The sequence below is a fragment of the Macaca mulatta genome, chromosome Y (assembly GCF_049350105.2).
Source record: "Macaca mulatta isolate MMU2019108-1 chromosome Y, T2T-MMU8v2.0, whole genome shotgun sequence".
Classification (NCBI taxonomy): Eukaryota; Metazoa; Chordata; class Mammalia; order Primates; family Cercopithecidae; genus Macaca; species Macaca mulatta.
This window is the reverse complement of record NC_133427.1, coordinates 1,075,415-1,094,459: the sequence shown is the minus strand read 5'-3', so window position 1 is coordinate 1,094,459 and position 19,045 is coordinate 1,075,415. Positions and strand designations below refer to the sequence as shown.

At 51.4% G+C, this 19,045-nt stretch overlaps 1 protein-coding gene across 3 annotated transcripts in view; it reads right to left on the bottom strand.

Moving 5' to 3' along the window:
- Nucleotides 1–8,319: 8,319 nt before the first annotated feature.
- The window catches only part of LOC144338872 (granulocyte-macrophage colony-stimulating factor receptor subunit alpha), a 43,538-nt gene continuing 32,812 nt past the window's right edge, over nt 8,320–19,045 (bottom strand). For all 3 annotated transcript variants that reach the window (XM_077989786.1, XM_077989788.1, XM_077989787.1), the window contains 3 exons: nt 16,989–17,085; nt 13,982–14,063; nt 8,320–8,854 (listed from right to left, as the gene is read on the bottom strand). In XM_077989786.1, the coding sequence (XP_077845912.1) occupies nt 8,777–8,854; nt 13,982–14,063; nt 16,989–17,085 (257 nt within the window). In that variant the 3' untranslated portion in view covers nt 8,320–8,776. The remainder of the gene's footprint in view (nt 8,855–13,981; nt 14,064–16,988; nt 17,086–19,045) is intronic.

The window sequence follows — 19,045 nt, the reverse complement described above, 5'->3', positions numbered from 1 at the left end:
CAGAGGTTGCAGTGAGCCAAGATCGCACCACTGCACTCCAGCCTGGGCAACAAGAGTGAAACTCTGTCTCAAAAATAAATAAATAAGTAAATTAGCCAGGCGTGGTGGCGGGCACCTGTCATTCCAGCTACTCGGGAGGCTGAGGCAGGAGAATCGCTGGAACCCGGGAGGCGGAGGTTGCAGCGAGCCGAGATCGTGCCACTGCACTCCAGCCTGGGCAACAAAGTGAGACTTTGTCTCACCAAAAAAAAAAAAAAAGGAGGGAGGATTGGTTAAGCCTGAGATATTTAGGCTGCAGTGAGCCAAGACAAGAGCAAAACTCCATCTCAGAAAAAAAAAGAAAGAAAATATGCATGTCTTGTTTCTTAGTAATCCATCTGGTTCATTGTTAGTGATGATTCAGCAAAACCGTCAGCGGGACAAGCGTGTTGGCCCCACGCCTTCAACACCCTCTGTGTCTGGAGAGTCGGCTGCTGGTTTTGTGTTCACACGGGAAGAGAGAATTAGGGAACTTGCCTCCGACGGCATTACTCAACAGGATGAGAGACGCAGGCAGCCTGGGGGTAGGAGGTGGTGCCGCTGTTGATCTCTCATTCAGGAGAACCCAGGCCCAGACCAGCTCATGACACCGATGTTCCCTCCCGCGTGGATGGGCAGGGGCTAAATGTGTGTCTTCCCAGGGCTCTTCTCGGGCCAAGCCCATCTCCAGGAGACACTTTCTTCTGTCCCTTGTTAGACGCTGCTCACTGAAGACGTAGCCTTACCCAAAGGGGAGTCTGGCCTTGGGTCTTGGCTGGAGGGTGGTGATCTGTCAGGTCCTGGAGTGGCCCCTGGTCGTATCTTTGCTGGCCTGGGGGCTTTGGATGGTTCACGGTCTAAGAATGTGATTTAAGGTGGGGGCCTAGGAACAAGCGAGATGAGTTCCAACTTCCAGGAGGCAGGCTGAGAAATAGCAGATAGATCCTATCTATCTATCTATCTATCTATCTATCTATCTATCTATCTATCTATCTATCATCTATCTATGTATCTATTTATCTATCTATCATCTATGTATGTATGTATGTATCTATCTATCTATGTATCTATCATCTATCATCTGTCATCTATCATCTATCTATGAATCTATGTATGTATGTATCTATCTGTCTGTGTGTCTATCTATCTATCCATCTATCTAGTCTATCTATCTATCTATCTATCATCTGTCATCTATCATCTATGTATGTATGTATGTATCTATCTATCTATGTATGTATCTATCTGTCTATCCATCTGTCTATCTAGTCTATCATCTATCTTCCATCTATCATCTATCTATCAATCATCTATTTATCTATCATCTATCTATCAATGATCTACTATCTATCTATCTATCGATGTATCTATCTATATGTCTATCTATCATCTATCTACGTGTCTATCTAGTCTATCTATCTATCTATCTATCTATCTATCTATCTATCTATCTATCTATATATGTGTCTATCTATCTATCCATCTGTCTATCTAGTCTATCATCTATCTATCTATCTATCTATCTATCTATCTATCTAGTCTATCTATTTATCTATCATCTATCTATCTATCTTCCATCTATCATCTATCTATCAATCATCCATTTATCTATCATCTATCTATCATCGATCTACTGTCTGTCTATCTATCTATCTAGTCTATTAGTCTATCTATCTATCGATGTATCTATCTGTCTATCTATCATCTATCTATTATCCATCTATCTATCTATCATCTATCTTCCATCTATCATCTATCAGTCATCTATCTATCCATCATCTATCTATCATCGATCTATTGTCTATCTATCTACCTATCATCTATCTATCCATTCATTCACCTATCTATCCATCTATTTATCCATTCATCTATCTATCTGTCTATCTATGTATCCATCATCTGTTTGTCTATCTTATCTATTATCTATCTATCTATCTATCTATGTCTATCATCTATCTAAAATTCATCCATCATGGCTGGGTGAGGTGGCTCATGCCTGTAATCCCAGCATCAAGAATCCGGGCAGATCACTTGAGCTCAGGAGTTCGAGACCAGCCTGGCCAACATGGTGAAACCCCATCTTTACGAAAAATATAAAAAATTGGCTGGGTGTGGTGGCACACAACTGTAATGTCAGCTACTCAAGAGGCTGAGGCAGGAGAATCACTTGAACCTGGGAGGCAGGGGTTGCAGTGAGCTGAGATCACGTCACTGCACTCCAGCCTGGGTGACAGAATGAGAGTCTGTCTCTTAAAATAAAATAAAATAAAATAAAATTCATCCATCATTTATGTATCAAAAAGCTATCAATCATCTATCTAGCTATCATCTATTACCTATACATCTATCACATATTCATCTATCATATGTATTTTTCATCTGTCATCTACCAATCTATCAAATGTATTTTTCATCTATCATCTGTCAATCATCTATCTGTCATCTATACATATATATCATCTACTTTTTAAATTTCTTTTGAGACCCATTTTCACTGCACCCGGCCTCATGATCGAATCTTTGTCCTCTCCCTGTCTTTTCTCCACCTGCACAACCCTGATCTCACACGGGGGAGCCATGACCCCTGCAGTGTGAATCTCTCCTGAATGCATCTTATAAACAGTCTTCTCTAGTTTAGGCGTGCAAAGGATTGAATGTCTGCATTGCCCTTCCTTTGGTGCAGTGCGGTTGGGCAGGTGCAGTGCGGTTGGGCAGGGGCAGTGGGGTTGGGCAGGTGCAGTGGGGTTCGGCAGGTGCAGTGGGGTTGGGCAGGTGCAGTGGGGTTGGGCAGGTGCAGTGGGGTTGGGCAGGCTCAGTGTGGTTATGCAGGTGCAGTGGGTTTGGGTAGGTGCAGTGCGGTTGGGCAGGTGCAGTGTGGTTGGGCAGGTGCAGTGTGGTTCGGCAGGTGCAGTGTGGTTGGGCAGGTGCAGTGTGGTTCGGCAGGTGCAGTGTGGTTGGGCAGGTGCAGTGGGGTTGGGCAGGTACAGTGGGGTTGGGCAGGTGCAGTGGGGTTGGGCAGGTGCAGTGTGGTTCGGCAGGTGCAGTGGGGTTGGGCAGGTGCAGTGGGGTTGGGCAGGTGCAGTGGGGTTGGGCAGGCTCAGTGTGGTTATGCAGGTGCAGTGTGGTTGGGCAGGTGCAGTGTGGTTGGGCAGGTGCAGTGTGGTTCGGCAGGTGCAGTGTGGTTGGGCAGGTGCAGTGGGGTTGGGCAGGTACAGTGGGGTTGGGCAGGTGCAGTGGGGTTGGGCAGGTGCAGTGGGTTTGGGTAGGTGCAGTGCAGTTGGGCAGGTGCAGTGTGGTTGGGCAGGTGCAGTGTGGTTCGGCAGGTGCAGTGTGGTTCGGCAGGTGCAGTGCAGTTGGGCAGGTGCAGTGTGGTTGGGCAGGTGCAGTGTGGTTCGGGAGGTGCAGTGTGGTTGGGCAGGTGCAATGTGGTTCGGCAGGTGCAGTGTGGTTGGGCAGGTGCAGTGGGGTTGGGCAGGTACAGTGGGGTTGGGCAGGTGCAGTGGGGTTGGGCAGGTGCAGTGGGGTTGGGTAGGTGCAGTGCAGTTGGGCAGGTGCAGTGTGGTTGGGCAGGTGCAGTGTGGTTCGGCAGGTGCAGTGTGGTTGGGCAGGTGCAGTGTGGTTGGGCAGGTGCAGTGTGGTTAGGCAGGTGCAGTGTGGTTGGGCAGATGCAGTGTGGTTCGGCAGGTGCAGTGTGGTTGGGCAGGTGCAGTGTGGTTGGGCAGGTGCAGTGTGGTTCGGCAGGTGCAGTGTGGTTGGGCAGGTGCAGTGGGGTTCGGCAGGGGTAGTGTGGTTGGGCAGGTGCAGTGTGGTTAGGCAGGTGCAGTGGGGTTGGGCAGGTGCAGTGTGGTTTGGCAGGTGCAGTGTGGTTGGGCAGGTGCAGTGGGGTTGGGCAGGTACAGTGGGGTTGGGCAGGTGCAGTGGGGTTGGGCAGGTGCAGTGTGGTTCGGCAGGTGCAGTGTGGTTGGGCAGGTGCAGTGGGGTTGGGCAGGTACAGTGGGGTTGGGCAGGTGCAGTGGGGTTGGGCAGGTGCAGTGGGATTGGGCAGGTGCAGTGGGTTTGGGCAGGTGCAGTGGGGTTGGGCAGGTGCAGTGCGGTTGGGCAGGTAAAATGGGGTTCGGCAGGGGCAGTGCGGTTGGGCAGAAGCTCCCGCTCAGCCAATATTGACAGCCTCTGCCCACCCATCCCTTGGAGAGGGTCCTCAGGTGCCAGAGAACACAGGGGAGGGGGCTGATCTCCCCACAGCCTTCAGGGGCATCAGTCATCCCAGACCCTATCTCTGCTTGCTCTTTTTAATTAATTAGTTATTTATTTAGAGACAGAGTCTCATCCTCTCACCCAGGCCGGAGTGCAATCGCATGGTCTCGGCTCACTACAATCTCCACCTCCCAGGTTCAACCGTTTCACCATGTTGGCCAGGCTGGCCTCGAACTCCTGACCTCATGATCCGCCCGCCTTGGCCTCCCAAAGTGCCGGGATTACAGGACTTTGTAATCCCACCACACCCGGCCACAGCTTTTTTTTTTTTTTCCTTTTTCTTTTTGAGATGGAGTCTCGCTCTGTCACCCAGGCTGCAGTGCGGTGGCACAATCTCGGCTCATGGCAACCTCTGCCTCCTGGGTTCAAGTGATTCTCCTGCTGCAGGCTCCCAAACAGCTGGGATTATAGGTGCGTGTCACCACACCTCACTTTTTTTTTTTTTTTTTGTATTTTTAGTAGAGATGAGATTTTGCCGTGTTGGCCAGGCTGGTTTTGAACTTCTGACCTCAAGTGATCTGCCCGCCGTGGCCTCGCAAAGTGCTGGGATTACAGGCATGAGCCACCACGCTGGCCACAGCTCCTCTCTGTCGCCCGGATTGGAGTGCAATGACGCAATCTCGGCTCACTGCAACCTTTGCCTTCCTGGTTCAAGCGATTCTCCTGCCTCAGTCTCCTGAGTCGCTGGGATCACAGGCACCCGCCACCACGCCCAGCTTTTTTTTGTTATTTTTAGTACAGACGGGGTTTCGCCATATTGGCCAGGTTGGTTTTGAACTCCTGACCTCAAGTGATCCACCTGCTTTGGCCTGGCAAAGTGCTGGGAGGCACGGCCACCGCGCCCGGCCTCTGCTGTGTCTTTGACACCCGAGGCCTCTGCTTCTGAGCTAAGTGGGACCTGAGGTCTCTGAAACCCACAGGTTCCTACCCAGGGATGTGGTGCTCCCTTGGGGAGGTAAACCTGCTTCCTGGGGTGGTCCGTGGGGCTTCCTGCTCTCACTTCTAGCGGGCCCAGGGGATTCCACGCTTTTTCTTCCTTGCTGTGTTTTAGACGCTTCTCCCCACCAAGAGCCTGGCCCCACCTCCTCCCCAAGCTTTGACCTGTGAATCAAAAGATCAGGGGTGGAAGGTTCCAGAAGGTTGCCTCTGCTCCATCATCAAATCTCCCCTGAAACTCGGAAGCAAGGGGCTGGCCGGGGTTTGCAGGAGGGACATGGAACGCCCATGACGAAGGAGAGAGCTGCCATCTCATCGTCAGATCCATTCCAGACTCAGCTGTCTCTCGGCTCCAAGCCCTGAAGTCCCCTGTATGCTCTAGACCACCTGTCAGCCACCATCTCAGTTGACGTTTAAGCATCTGTGGTGATGGAATCCCTCACTGATAGTGGGAGGCAAAATAATGTCCCACAAAGATGTTCACGTCCTAATCCCCATGTGGGAGACAGAATAATGGCCCCAAAGATGTCCACGTCCTAATCCCATGTGGGAGACAGGATAATGGCCCCAAAGATGTCCACGTCCTAATCCCATGTGGGAGACAGCATAATGGCCCCAAAGACGTCCATGTCCTAATCCCACGTGGGAGACAGAATAATGGCCCCAAATATATCCACATCCTAACCCCATAGGGAGACAGAATAATGGCCCCAAAGATGTCCACATCCTAATCCCATGTGGGAGACAGGATAATGGCCCCAAAGATGTCCACGTCCTAATCCCATGTGGGAGACAGGATAATGGCCCCAAAGATGTCCACGTCCTAATCCCATGTGGGAGACAGAATAATGGCCCCAAAGATGCTCACGTCCTAATCCCATGTGGGAGACAGAATAATGGCCCCAAAGATGTCCATGTCCTAATTCCCACGAGGGAGACAGAATAATGGCCCCAAAGATATCCACATCCTAACCCCATAGGGAGACAGAATAATGGCCCCAAAGACGTCCACATCCTAATCCCATGTGGGAGACAGAATAATGGCCCCAAAGATGTCCATGTCCTAATTCTGCGGGCGTGGTGGCAGACGCCTGTAATCCCAGCTACTTGGGAGGCTGAGGCAGGGGAACTGCTTGAACCGGGGAGGTGGAAGTTGCAGTGAGCTGAGATCGCACCACTGCACTCTAGCCTGGCGACAAAGTGAGACTCCACCTCAAAAAAAAAAAAAAAAAAACAACAAATAAGGTTTATTTGGCTCATAATTCTGCAGAGTGTACAGGAATCATGGTTTCAGTGTCTGCTGCTGGTGAGAATCTCAGCAACTTCCACTCCTGGGGGGAGAGCAAGGGGAGCTGGCGTTACATGGTGGGAGAGGTGGCAAGAGGTGGGGAAGGAGGTACCAGCCTCTTTCTCTTTCTACTTTTTTTTTTTCTTTTGGAGACAGAGTCTCACTCTGTCGCCCAGGCTGGAGCGCAGCGGCGCGATCTTGGCTCATTGCAACCTCTGCCTCCCAGGTTCAAGCGATTCTCCTGCCTCAGCCTCCCGAGTAGCTGGGATTATAGGTGCATGCTGGCAGGCCCGGCTAATTTTTTGTATTTTAATACAGACGGGGTTTCACTGTGTTGCCCAGGCTGGTCTCGAACTCCTGAGCTCAGGCGATCCGCCCGCCTCAGCCTCCCAAAGTGCTGGGATCATAGGCGTGAGCCACCGCACCCAGCCAGCAGCCTCTGTTTCATAACCAGCTCTTTTAGGAACAAACAGAAAGGCCGGGCGCGGTGGCTCAAGCCTGTAATCTCAGCACTTTGGGAGGCCCAGACGGGTGGATCACGAGGTCAGGAGATCGAGACCATCCTGGCTAACACGGTGAAACCCCGTCTCTACTAAAAAATACAAAAAACCAGCTGGGCGAGGTGGCAGGCGCCTGTAGTCCCAGCTACTCGGGAGGCTGAGGCAGGAGAATGGCGTGAACCCGGGAGGTGGAGCTTGCAGTGAGCTGAGATCCGGCCACTGCACTCCAGCCTGGGCTACAGAGCGAGACTCCGTCTCAAAAAAAAAAAAAAAAAAAAGGAACAAACAGAAAAAGAAGTCACTCATGACTACAAGAAAGGCACCAAGCCATTTTTAAATAAAGAGTCCGCCCTCCATGATTTAAACATCCCCTGCCAGGTGCCACCTCCAACCCGGAGAACCAAATTTCAACCTGAGATTGACAACGGACCAACAACCAAACTATATCATCCCTTTGTCCTCCTGAAGGGACCAGGCCTACTGAAAACTGGATTTTTAGACCAGAGAGGCCCAGGTTCTCATATCTCTCACCTCAAGGGCTTGCTGTACAATAATAAATGATTTTTTTTTTTTTTTTGAGACGGAGTCTCACTCTGTTGCCCAGGCTGGAGTGCAGTGGCCGGATCTCCGCTCACTGCAAGCTCCGCCTCCTGGGTTCACGCCATTCTCCTGCCTCAGCCTCCCCAGTAGCTGGGACTACAGGCGCCGCCACCTCGCCCGGCTAATTTTTTGTATTTTTAGTCGGGGTTTCACCGTGTTAGCCAGGATGGTCTCGATCTCCTGACCTCATGATCTGCCCACCTCGGCTTCCCAAAGTACTGGGATTTCAGGCGTGAGCTGCTGCGCCCGACCATGAATTTTTTTTTTTTTTTTTTTTTTTTAATGAGATGGAGTTTCGCTCTTGTGGCCCGGGCTGGAGTGCAATGGTGCAATCTCAGCTCTCCCGGTCAGTGATTTAAGGAGGAGGCTAGACAGCGCCTCAGTGGTTGGGTTGGAAGGAGATGCACAAGCTTCTTAGAGTCTAAGCATCTTTGCTAAATATCACTTTTTTTGAGAAAGAGAGATGGGGTCTTACTTTGTCACCAGGCTGGAGTGCAGTGGTACAATCACAGCTTAATGTTACCTTGAACTCTAGTGATCCCCCCACCTCAGCCTCCCAGATAGCTGGGACTACAGGCACAAGCCACCATGCCCAGCTAACTTTTGCATTTTTTTTGTAGAGATGGGGTCTCGCTCTGTTGCCCAGGTCTTAAACTCCTGTCTCAAGAAATCCTCCTACTTTGGCCTCACAAAGTGTTAGAAATACAGGCATGAGCCACGGCGCCCAGCCAAATATCACGTTTTTATTATTTATTATTATTATTTTTTTGAGATGCAATCTTGCTCTGTCACCCAGGTTGGTGTGCAATGGCGTGATCTCGGCTCACTGCAACCTCCGCCTCCCAGGTTTAAGGGATTCTCCTGCCTCAGCCTAGCACGTCGGTGGGATGACAGGTGTACGCCACCACGGCTGGGTAAATTTCTGCATTTTTAGTTGAGATGGGGTTTCACCATGTTGGCCAGGCTGGTCTGGAACTCTTGGCCTCAGGTGATCCACCCGCCTCAGCCTCCCAAAGTGCCGGGATGACAGGTATGAGCTACTGTGCCTGGACCCAAACATCATGTCTTTAAATAAAAACGTAGAAAATGATATAAAGGCTCACGGCATCATCAACAAGAAAACAGTTCCCCAGTGTCTCGGAGGCGGAGATGTCCACGCCATTCCTACACCCTCCAGGCCTCAGGTAATTTCCTTCACGGTCAACACCTCTTCACGGTAACCTTTACCTTCCTCTGGCATGAATTCCTCCCAGATAATCTGAGAAAAAGAAGGAGGATTCAGGCTGTCAGATCTTCACAGCTGAGCCTGGGACTCGGAAGGCAGTGTTTATTTTTATCTTCCCCCCTCGAGACGGAGTCTCGCTCTGACGCCCAGGCTGGAGGGCAGTGGCACGACCTCAGCTCACTGCAACCTCCGCCTCCCGAGTTCAAGCCATTCTCCTGCCTCAGCCTCCTGAGGATTATAGGCGTGCACCGCCACGCCCGGCTAATTTTTGTATTTTTAGTACAGATGGGCTTTCATCATGTTGGCCAGGCTGGTCTCGAACTCCCGACCTCGTGGTGATCCACTCGCCTCGGCCTCCCAAAGTGCTGGGATGACAGGTGTGAGCCACTGTGCCCGGCCAGGGGTTTTTCCTGGGATAAAGATCTGAGACAGACCCACCCGTGCAGCCTCATAGTTGACAATGAACAGGGTGGCCTTCGGAAGAGCTTGTGAGCGTGAGACCTGGGCAGGGTGCAGCAGGTGCTAAGGCTCTGGGGCCGATGGAGCTCGGAGAAGGGAAGGTTGAAGCCTGAAGCTGTTATCCTGGCACCTCGATGTGGGGGACCCCTGGGGGGTCAGTGGAAAGCGGGGGCTGGGGAGGAGGCTGGCGTGGGGGTGGAAGGTAACGGAATGGCAGATGGCTGGGTCTAGGACGGGGGTGTGCAAGTGGCAACTGGAAGGGTGTTACCCATATGGCAGGAAAGAGGGCGCTGGGGGCAGCCCTGGGCTTGATCTGGAGTTCCCCATGGGAGGAAGACACAGCCCCTGAGGTGGAGAGAGGTAGGTTGGAGAGGGACACCCCTGGGCTCTTCGGATGTGGGTCACACAGGTCCCTCACCCTTAGTCACCCTTCCTGGAGTCTTGCTGTTGAGTCTGTCTCTTTGCCTCTTCTCTCTGTCTCCCTCTCTGTCTCTCTTTCCTCCCCCTCTCACCATCTTCCACCCCCATCTCTGAGTCTCTCTCTATTTCCGTCTTCCTGTGTGTCTGCCTCTGTTGGGTTCAGTCTCCCTGTTTCTCTTTCATCTCTTGGTCTCTGTCTCGGATACCCGGCACCAATGACATGTCCCTGTGACTCGGGGACTAGGCTACAGTCCCCAGTTATTGAATCAAACCCTGACTCAGGGGCTGCGACGAAGGTGCTTTGTAGATGTGAAGTTCACAGTCAGCTGATTCCCAGGAAAAAAGATTGGACTAGAGAATGTGGGTGGGCCTCATCTAATCAGTCGAAGGTCTAAAGGGGGAAGGGTGGGCCTTATCTAATTAATAAGCTGAAGGTCTAAAGGAGAAGGGTGGGCCTCATCTAATTAGTGAAAGGTCTAAAGGGGAAGGGTGGGCATGGTCTAATCAGTTGAAGGTCTAAAGGGGCAGGGTGGGCCTCAATTAATCAGTTCAAGGTCTAAACGGGAGGGGTGGGCCTCATTTAATCAGTTGAAGGTCTAAAGGGGGAAGAGTGGGCTTCTTCTAATCAGTTGAAGGTTTAAAGGGTGAAGGGTGGGCCTCATCTAATAAGTCGAAAGTCTAAAGGGGAAGGGCGGGCCTCATCTAATTAATAAGCTGAAGGTCTAAACGAGAAGGGTAGGCCTCATCTAATCAGTCGAGGGTCTAAAGGGGAAGGGTGGGCCTCATCTAATCAATTGAAGGTCTAAAGGACAGGTGGGCCTCATCTAATCAGTTGAAGGTCTAAAAAGGGAAGGGCGGGTCTCATCTAATCAGTTGAAGGCCTAAAGGGGAAGGGTGGGCATGGTCTAATCAGTCAAAGGTCTATAGAGAGAAGGGTGGGCCTCATCTAATCAAAGGTCTAAAGGGGAAGGGTGGGCCTCATCTAATCAGTTGAAGGTCTAAAGGGGGAAGGGTGGGTCTCGTGTAATCAGCTGAAGGTCTAAAGGGGGAAGGGTGGGCTCATCTAGTCAGTTGAAGGTTTAAAGGGGGAAGGGTGGGTCTCATGTAATCAGTCGAAGGTCTAAAGGGGGACAGGTGGGCCTCATCTAATCAGTTGAAGGCCTAAAGGCAAAGAGAGGGCATGGTCTAATCAGTCAAAGGTCTAAAGAGAGAAGGGTGGGCCTCATCTAATCAAAGGTCTAAAAGGGAAGGGTGGGCCTCATCTAATCAGTTGAAGGTCTAAAAAAGGAAGGGTGGGCCTCATCTAATCAGTTGAAGGTCTAAAAGGGAAGGGTGGGTCTCATGTAATCAGTTGAAGTTCTAAAGGGCTAAAGGGGGAAGGGTGGGCCTCATCTAATCAGTTGAAGGTCTAAATGGAAGGGCGGGCCTCATCTAATCAGTTGAAGGTCTAAAAAGGGAAGGGTGGGCCTCATCTAATCAGTTGAAGGCCTAAAGGGGAAGGGGGGCATGGTCTAATCAGTCAAAGGTCTAAAGAGAGAAGGGTGGGCCTCATCAAAGGTCTAAAGGGGAGGGTGGGCCTCATCTAATCAGTTGAAGGTTTTAAGGGGAAGAGTGGGCCTCATTTAATCAGTTGAAGGTGTAAAGGGGGAAGGGTGGGTCTTGTGTAATCAGCCGAAGGGCTAAGGGGGGAAGGGTGGGCCTCATCTAATCAGTTGAAGGCCTAAAGGGGGAAGGGTGGGCCTCATCTACTCAGTCGAAAGTCTAAAGAGGAAGGGTGGGCCTCATCTAATTAATAAGCTGAAGGTCTAAAGGAGAAGGGTAGACATCATCTAATCAGTTGAAGGTCTAAAGGGGACAGGTGGGCCTCATCTCATCAGTTGAAGGTCTAAAAGGGGAAGGGCGGACCTCATCTAATCAGTCGAAGGCCTAAAGAAGGGAAGGGCGGGCGGCATCTAATCAGTTGAAGGTCTAAAATGGAAGGGTGGGCCTCATCTAATCAGTTGAAGGTCTAAAGGGGGACGGGTGGGCCTCATCTACTCAGTCGAAAGTCTAAAGAGGAAGGGTGGGCCTCATCTAATTAATAAGCTGAAGGTCTAAAGGAGAAGGGTAGACATCATCTAATCAGTTGAAGGTCTAAAGGGGACAGGTGGGCCTCATCTCATCAGTTGAAGGTCTAAAAGGGGAAGGGCGGACCTCATCTAATCAGTCGAAGGCCTAAAGAAGGGAAGGGCGGGCGGCATCTAATCAGTTGAAGGTCTAAAATGGAAGGGTGGGCCTCATCTAATCAGTTGAAGGTCTAAAGGGGGACGGGTGGGCCTTATCTACTCAGTCGAAAGTCTAAAGAGGAAGGGTGGGCCTCATCTAATTAATAAGCTGAAGGTCTAAAGGAGAAGGGTAGGCATCATCTAATCAGTTGAAGGTCTAAAGGGGAAGGGTGGACCTCATCTAATCAGTCAAAGGCCTAAAACGGAAGGGTGGGCCTCATCTAATCAGTTGAAGGCCTAAAGGCGGACAGGCGGGCCTCATCTAATCAGCTGAAGGTATATTGGGGGAAGGGCGGGCCTCATCTACTCAGTCGAAGGTATATAGGTGGGCCTCATCTAATCAGTCGAAGGTATATAGGTGGGCCTCATCTAATCAGTTGAATGTATGTAGGTGGGCCTCATCTAATCAGTCGAAGGTCTAAATGAGCAGGGTGGGCCTCATCTAACTCGTCCAAGGTCTAAAGGATCAAAGCTGGGGTTCCCTGGACAAGAGTTTTACTTCCTTTTTTAAAATGACATCTCCTACTCTGAGAATGCCGGAAGGTTCTGCCCCTGGAATGCAGCATCAGCTCTGGCCTGACTTTCCAGCCTGCCGGCTTTTACCGCAACATGAGACGCAGTCCCTGAGGCAGACAGAGGCGGGTGGGAGAGGACCGTTCATGGGGTTTCGGGGTGCACGTCACGCAGTTCCTTGCCCTTGTTCACCCTCTCCGGGCTCTCGCTGAGACCAGGTATCATTTCTCTGTCTTCCATCCCTTGGTCTCTCTTTGTGTGTGTCTCTCGCTCTCTCTCCGCTCTCCGAGTCCACCTATGTCTCTCTCTCTGTTTCTTTTTCTCTTTGTCCCTGTCTCTATCTGTCCGTCTCCCTCTCTCTCTGTCTCTCTGTCGTTGTCTCTCTCCTCTCCCTGCTGGGGTTGGTGATGTTTTTTTTGTTTGTTTGTTTTTGTTTGTTTGTTTGTTTCTTGATATAAAGTTTCGCTCTTGTCGCCCAGGTTGGACTGTAATGGCGCGATCTCGGCTCACTGCAAGCTCTGCCTCCCGGGTTCAAGTGATTCTCCTGCCTCAGCCTCCCGAGTAGCTGGGATGACAGGCGTGCGCCACCACACCCGGCTAGTTTTTGTAATTTTAGTAGAGATGAGGTTTCTCCATGTTGGCCAGGCTGGTCTCGAACTCCCGACCTCAAGTGATCCTCCCGCCTCGGCCTCCCAGAGTGCTGGGATGACAGGTGCGAGCCACCGTGCCTGGCCCCTGCCTGTTCTTTATGTTTGTCTGTCTTTGTTTCTCCATCTCTGTCTCTCTGATGGTCTTTTTCTCTTCGTATATCTCTGTGTTCCTCTCTGTCTCTCTCTCTCTTTCCTTCTCCCTTTTCTCCCTCCCTCTCTCTGTTTCTCTCTCTGTGTGTCTCCCTCTTTCTCTGCCTCTCTTGTCTCTTTATTTCTGCCTCTCCTCTCTGCCTTCTTTTTTCTTTTGAGACGGAGTCTCCCTCTGTCACCCAGGCTGGAGTGCGGTGGTGCGATCTCGGCTCACCGCAACCCCTGCCTCCTGGGTTCGAGTCATTCTCCTGCCTCAGTCTCCCGAGTAGCTGGGATTACAGGCGTGCACCACCGCGCCCGGCTACTTTTTGTATTTTTAGCAGAGACACGGTTTCACCATGTTGGCCAGGCTGGTCTCGAACTTCCGGCCTCACGTGATCCACCTGCCTCAACCTCCCCAAGCGCTGGGATGACAGGCCTGAGCCACTGCGCCCGGCTCATCACTACCATCTTCTCTTCCTTGTTTGGACCACCAGCCTGACTCAATTTCTCCTGATGGAGCTCACAGAGAGGACCCTGACTCCAACCCAGGAGAGACCCTGATCTCAACCTGGGAGAAGTCCCAGGAGCGGGATACAGATTCCAACCACACCCGTGGCGAAGCTGGTGGAGAAGCAAGACAGTCAACACTCAGAGGCCGTGTCCCACACTCCCCGTTCCCCGCTTTCCCTCCCAGGTCACCGTTCCGCCCGCCCTCTACCTACCTCGTCTTCCACTTCATGGTTATCATTCAGTTTGTCTTTGATCTGTGGGACTGGCGGGAACAGTCTCTGTATCCTAAAGAACCTGAGACACAGAGAGAAAGTGTGGAGACAACGCCAGGGTACCAGAGTTCCTGGTACATCGACTCCGTGTGCCGAGGGATGCTGCGCGCGGGGCATCTGCGCTCAACTACGCAGAACAACTTCACTAAGAATCACCAGATGATGAAAATCTTAAGGAACTAGGCCGGGCGCGGCGGCTCACGCCTGTCATCCCAGCACTTTGGGGGGCTGAGGCGGGTGGATCACTTGAGGTCAAGAGTTCGAGACCAGCCTGACGAACATGCTGAAATCCCGTCTCTACTAAAAATACAAAAATTAGCTGGTTATCATGCTGCACACCTGTCGTCCCACCTACTCAGGAGGCTGAGGCAGGAGAATGGCGTGAACCTGGGAGGCGGAGGCTGCAGTGAGCCGAGATCACACCACTGCACTCCAGCCTGGGCAACAGAGTGAGACTCCGTCTCAAGAAAAAAAATTAAAAAAAGAAAGAATCACCAAATGATGAAAATCTTAAGGAACTAGGCCAGGTGTGGTGGCTCACGCCTGTCATCCCAGCACTTTGGGAGGCTGAGGCAGGTGGATCACTTGAGGTCAAGCGTTTGAGACCATCCTGGCCAAATGGTGAAACCCCGTTTCTACTAAAAATAGAAAAATTAGCCGGGCATGGTGGTGCACACCTGCAAACCCCAGCTACTCAGGAGGCTGAGGCAGGAGAATTGCTTGAACCCGGGAGGTGGAGGTTGCAGTGAGCCGAGATTGCACCACTGCACACCAGCCTGAGCGACAGAGTGAGACTCCGTCTCAAAAAAAAAAAAAAAAAAAGAATCACCAAATGACAACAATCTTAACAATCTTAAGGAACTAGGCTGGGCATGGTGGCTCACGCCTATAATCCCAGCACTTTGGGAGGCTGAGGCGGGTGGATCACTTGAGGTCCAGAGTTCGAGACCAGTCAGGGCAACATGCTGAAACCCCATCTCTACTAAAAATACAAAAATTAGCCGAGTATTGTGGTGCACACCTGTGGTCCCAGCTACTCAGGAGGCTGAGGCAGGAGAATCGCTTGAACCCAGGAGGTGGAGGTTGCAGTGAGCCAAGGTTGTACCACTGCCCTCCAGCCTGGTGACAGAGCGAGACTCCATCTCAAGAAAAAGAAAGAAAAGAAAAGAAAAGAAAAGAAAGAAGAAAGAAAGAAAGAAAGAAAGAAAGAAAGAAAGAAAGAAAGAGAGAGAGAGAAAGAAAGGAAGGAAGGAAGGAAAGAAAGAAGGGAAGAAGGAAAGAAAAGAAAGAGAGAAAAACAAAGAAAAGAAAAGAAAAGAAGAGAAAGCGGTGGCTCACGCCTGTGATCCCAGCACTTCGGGAGGCCGAGGCGGGTGGATCACTTGATGTCCGGAGTTCGAGACCAGCCTGGCCAACCTGGTGAAACCCCATCTCTATTCCAAATACAAAAATTAGCTGAGTATCGTGGCGCACACCTGTCATCCCAGCTACTCGGGAGGCTGAGGCAGGAGAATCGCTTGAACCTGGGAGGCGGAGGTTGCAGTGAGCCGAGATCACGTCACTGCACTCCAGCCTGGGCGACAGAGCAAGACTCTGCCTCAAACAAACAAACAAACCAACAAACAAACAAACAAACAAAACTGAGGAAACAGGAGATCCTACAAGAATACACAGTGATGCTCATAGGGAATCTTTCTAGAATCTTCCCCAGCCCCTCAGGCACAGGGATGGGAATGGAACAGGCAGAGTCAGCTGTGGGCAGCTTCACGGACTCTGAGGTCCCTGGTGTTGAAGGGCTGAGCTCCAGAGGGGAAACGCCTGCCTTGATCCCACCAGCCTTGAAGAGCTTCTGGGTTGGAGGTGGGTTACTCTGTGTGTGTTTGTTTTGAGATGGAGTCTCGCACTGTCGCCCAGGCTGGAGTGCGGTGGTGCGATCTCAGCTCACTGCAACCTCCACCTCCTGGGCTCAAGCGATTCTCCTACTTCAGCCTCCTGAGTAGCTGGGATGACAGGCACCTGCCACCACGCCAGGCTAATTTTGTATTTTTAGTAGAGATGGGGTTTCCCCATGTTGGTCAGGCTGGTCTCAAACTCCTGACCTCAGGTGATCCGCCCGCCTCGGCCTCCCAAAGTGCTGGGATGACAGGCACGAGCCAACGTGCCCGGCCTAGTTCGTTAAGATTTTCGTCATTTGGTGATTTTTTTTTTTTTTTTTTTTTTTTTTTTTTTGAGACGGAATCTCACTCTGGTCGCCCAGGCTGGAGTGCAGTGGTGCAATCTCGGCTCACTGCAACCTCCACCTCCCGGGTTCAAGTGATTCTCCTACTTCAACCTCCTGAGTAGCTGGGATTACAGGAACGTGCCACCACGTCCGGCTAATTTTGTATTTTCAGTACAGATGGGGTTTCCCCACGTTGGCCAGGCTGGTCTCAAACTCCTGACCTCAGGTGATCCTCCCATCTCAGCCTTCCAAAGTGCTGGGATTACAGGCGTGAGACACCACGCCTGGCCTAGTTCCTTAAGATGTTTGTCATTTGGTGATTTCTTTTTTTTTTTTTGAGATGGAGTCTTGCTCTATTGCCCAGGCCAGAGTGCAGTGGTGCAATCTCAGCTCACTGCAACCTCCACCTCCCGGGTTCAAGCGATTCTCCTACTTCAGCCTCCTGAGTAGCTGGGATGACAGGCACCTGCCACCACGCCCGGCTAATTTTTATATTTTTAGTAGAGACAGGGTTTCACCGTGTTGGCCAGGATGGTCTCGAACTCCTGACCTCAGGTGATCCTCCCATCTCAGCCTCCCAAAGTGCTGGGATGACAGGCGTGAGCCACCGCACCCGGCCAAGGCTGTGTTTCTCTTTCTCAGAGACAGAGACCGACTTTGGAGAAAGCACTTTTCTCGCGACCTGGCATGGTTGCCTGGGGGATGCCCAGGGGTTTCACACGTTACCTTTTAAAGAGGAAGCCGAAGACAAGGCCACAGACAAGGGTTCCCAGGATCAGGAGCACGTAAATGTACACAGAGCTGGGATTTCGGTCGTCAGAGCCTAGAGAGACACACACGTATGCGTCCACGGTGAATGGCTGATGGACGTGTGAAAGGAAATTAAATTTCTTCGTGACTCCAGATGCATTTAGCCACAGGGAACAGTGAAGCTGAGAACTGGGTCGAGCAAAGCTGCCTCCACCTTTTTTATGGTTCCTAAACAAGATGGCTTGGAGATGAAAGGCCACCCGCCTGTGTCATGTTTTACCCACAGGGAAATTCGTGGTGAGCTGTTAGAACTTCACTGCCACGGGCCGGGCGAGGTGGCTCACATCTGTCATCCCAGCACTTTGGGAGGCCGAGGTGGGCGGATCACTTGAGGTCAGGGGTTCGAGACCAGCCTGGTCAACACGGTGAAACCCCGTCTCTACTAAAAATACAAAAATTGGGCTGGGCGCCGTGGCTCACGCCTGTCATCCCAGCACTTTGGGAGGCCAAGTCGGGCGGATCACGAGGTCAGGAGATCGAGACCATCCTGGCTAACACGGTGAAACCCCGTCTCTACTAAAAATACAAAAAACTAGCCGGGCGAGGTGGCAGGTGCCTGTAGTCCCAGCTACTCGGGAGGCTGAGGCAGGAGAATGGCGTGAACCCGGGAGGCGGAGCTTGCAGTGAGCTGAGATCCGGCCACTGCACTCCAGCCTGGGCGACAGAGCCAGGCTTTTTTTGAGACTCCGTCTCAAAAAAAATAAAAATAAAAATAAAATAAAATAAAATAAAAATACAAAAATTGGGCCAGGTGCCGTGGCTCACGCCTGTCATCCCAGCACTTTGGGAGGCCGAGGCGGGCGGATCATCTGAGGCCAGGAGTTCAAGACCAGCCTGGCCAACAGGGTGAAACCCCGTCTCTACTAAAAAAAAAAATACAAAATTAGGCAGGCATGGTGGCAGGTGCCTGTAATCCCATCCACTCGGGAGTCTGAGGCAGGAGAATCGCTTGAACCCAGGAGGCGGAGGTTGCGGTGAGCCGAGATCACGCCATTGCATTCCAGCCTGGGCGACAGAGAGAAACTCCGTCTCAAAATAAATAAATCAAAATACGAAAATTAGCCAAGCGAGATACACGCTTGCAATCCCAGCGACTCGGGAGGCCGAGGCAGGAGAACCGCTTGAACCCGGGAGATGGAGGCTGCAGTGAACTGAGATCCTGCCATTGCACTCCAGCCTGGGTGACAGAGCGAAACTCCATCTCAAAATCAACAAACAAATAAAAATAAAAATACAAAAATTGGCCAAGCGTGATGCACGTCTGTAATCCCAGCTACTCGGGAGGCTGAGGCAGGAGAATCGCTGGAACCTGGGAGGTGGAGCCTGCAGTGAGCCGAGATCACGCCACTGTACTCTGGGCTGGGTAACAGAGTGAGACTCTACCTCAAAAACCAAAAAGTAAACAAACACACACATTTCTTACAGGTGCAGTCAGTCCGGCCCACCAGACACACCTCTGATCACCCCTGTATCCCGTTTTGTCCGTGTCATCTGATGTATAATGCCCATTCCCCAGAGGTGAAAACCATGTACTTCTCAATATCCTGCCTCTTCCCTTTGCAATTTGGAGCCCTCAAAATCATCTTCAGAGAAAAGCATAGCCCTGTACCTCCCGGGCAGCCCAGACCTGGCTTTGAAGAGAGGTTCCCTGACCGGGCGCGGTGGCTCACGCCTGCCATCCCAGCACTTTGGGAGGCCGAGGTGGGCGGATCACCTGAGGTCGGGAGTTCGAGACCAGCTTGACCAACATGGAGAAACCCCGTCTCTACTAAAAATACAAAATTAGCCTGGCGTGGTGGTGGGTGCCTGTCATCCCAGCTACTCGGGAGACTGAGGCAGGAGAATCGCTTGCACCCGGGAGGTGGAGATTGCAGTGAGCTGAGACCACGCCATTACTCTGTCTCAAAAAAAAAAAAAAAAAAAAAAAAAAAAGAGGGAGAGAGCTTCCCCATGGCCAGAGAGCCAGAATGGTG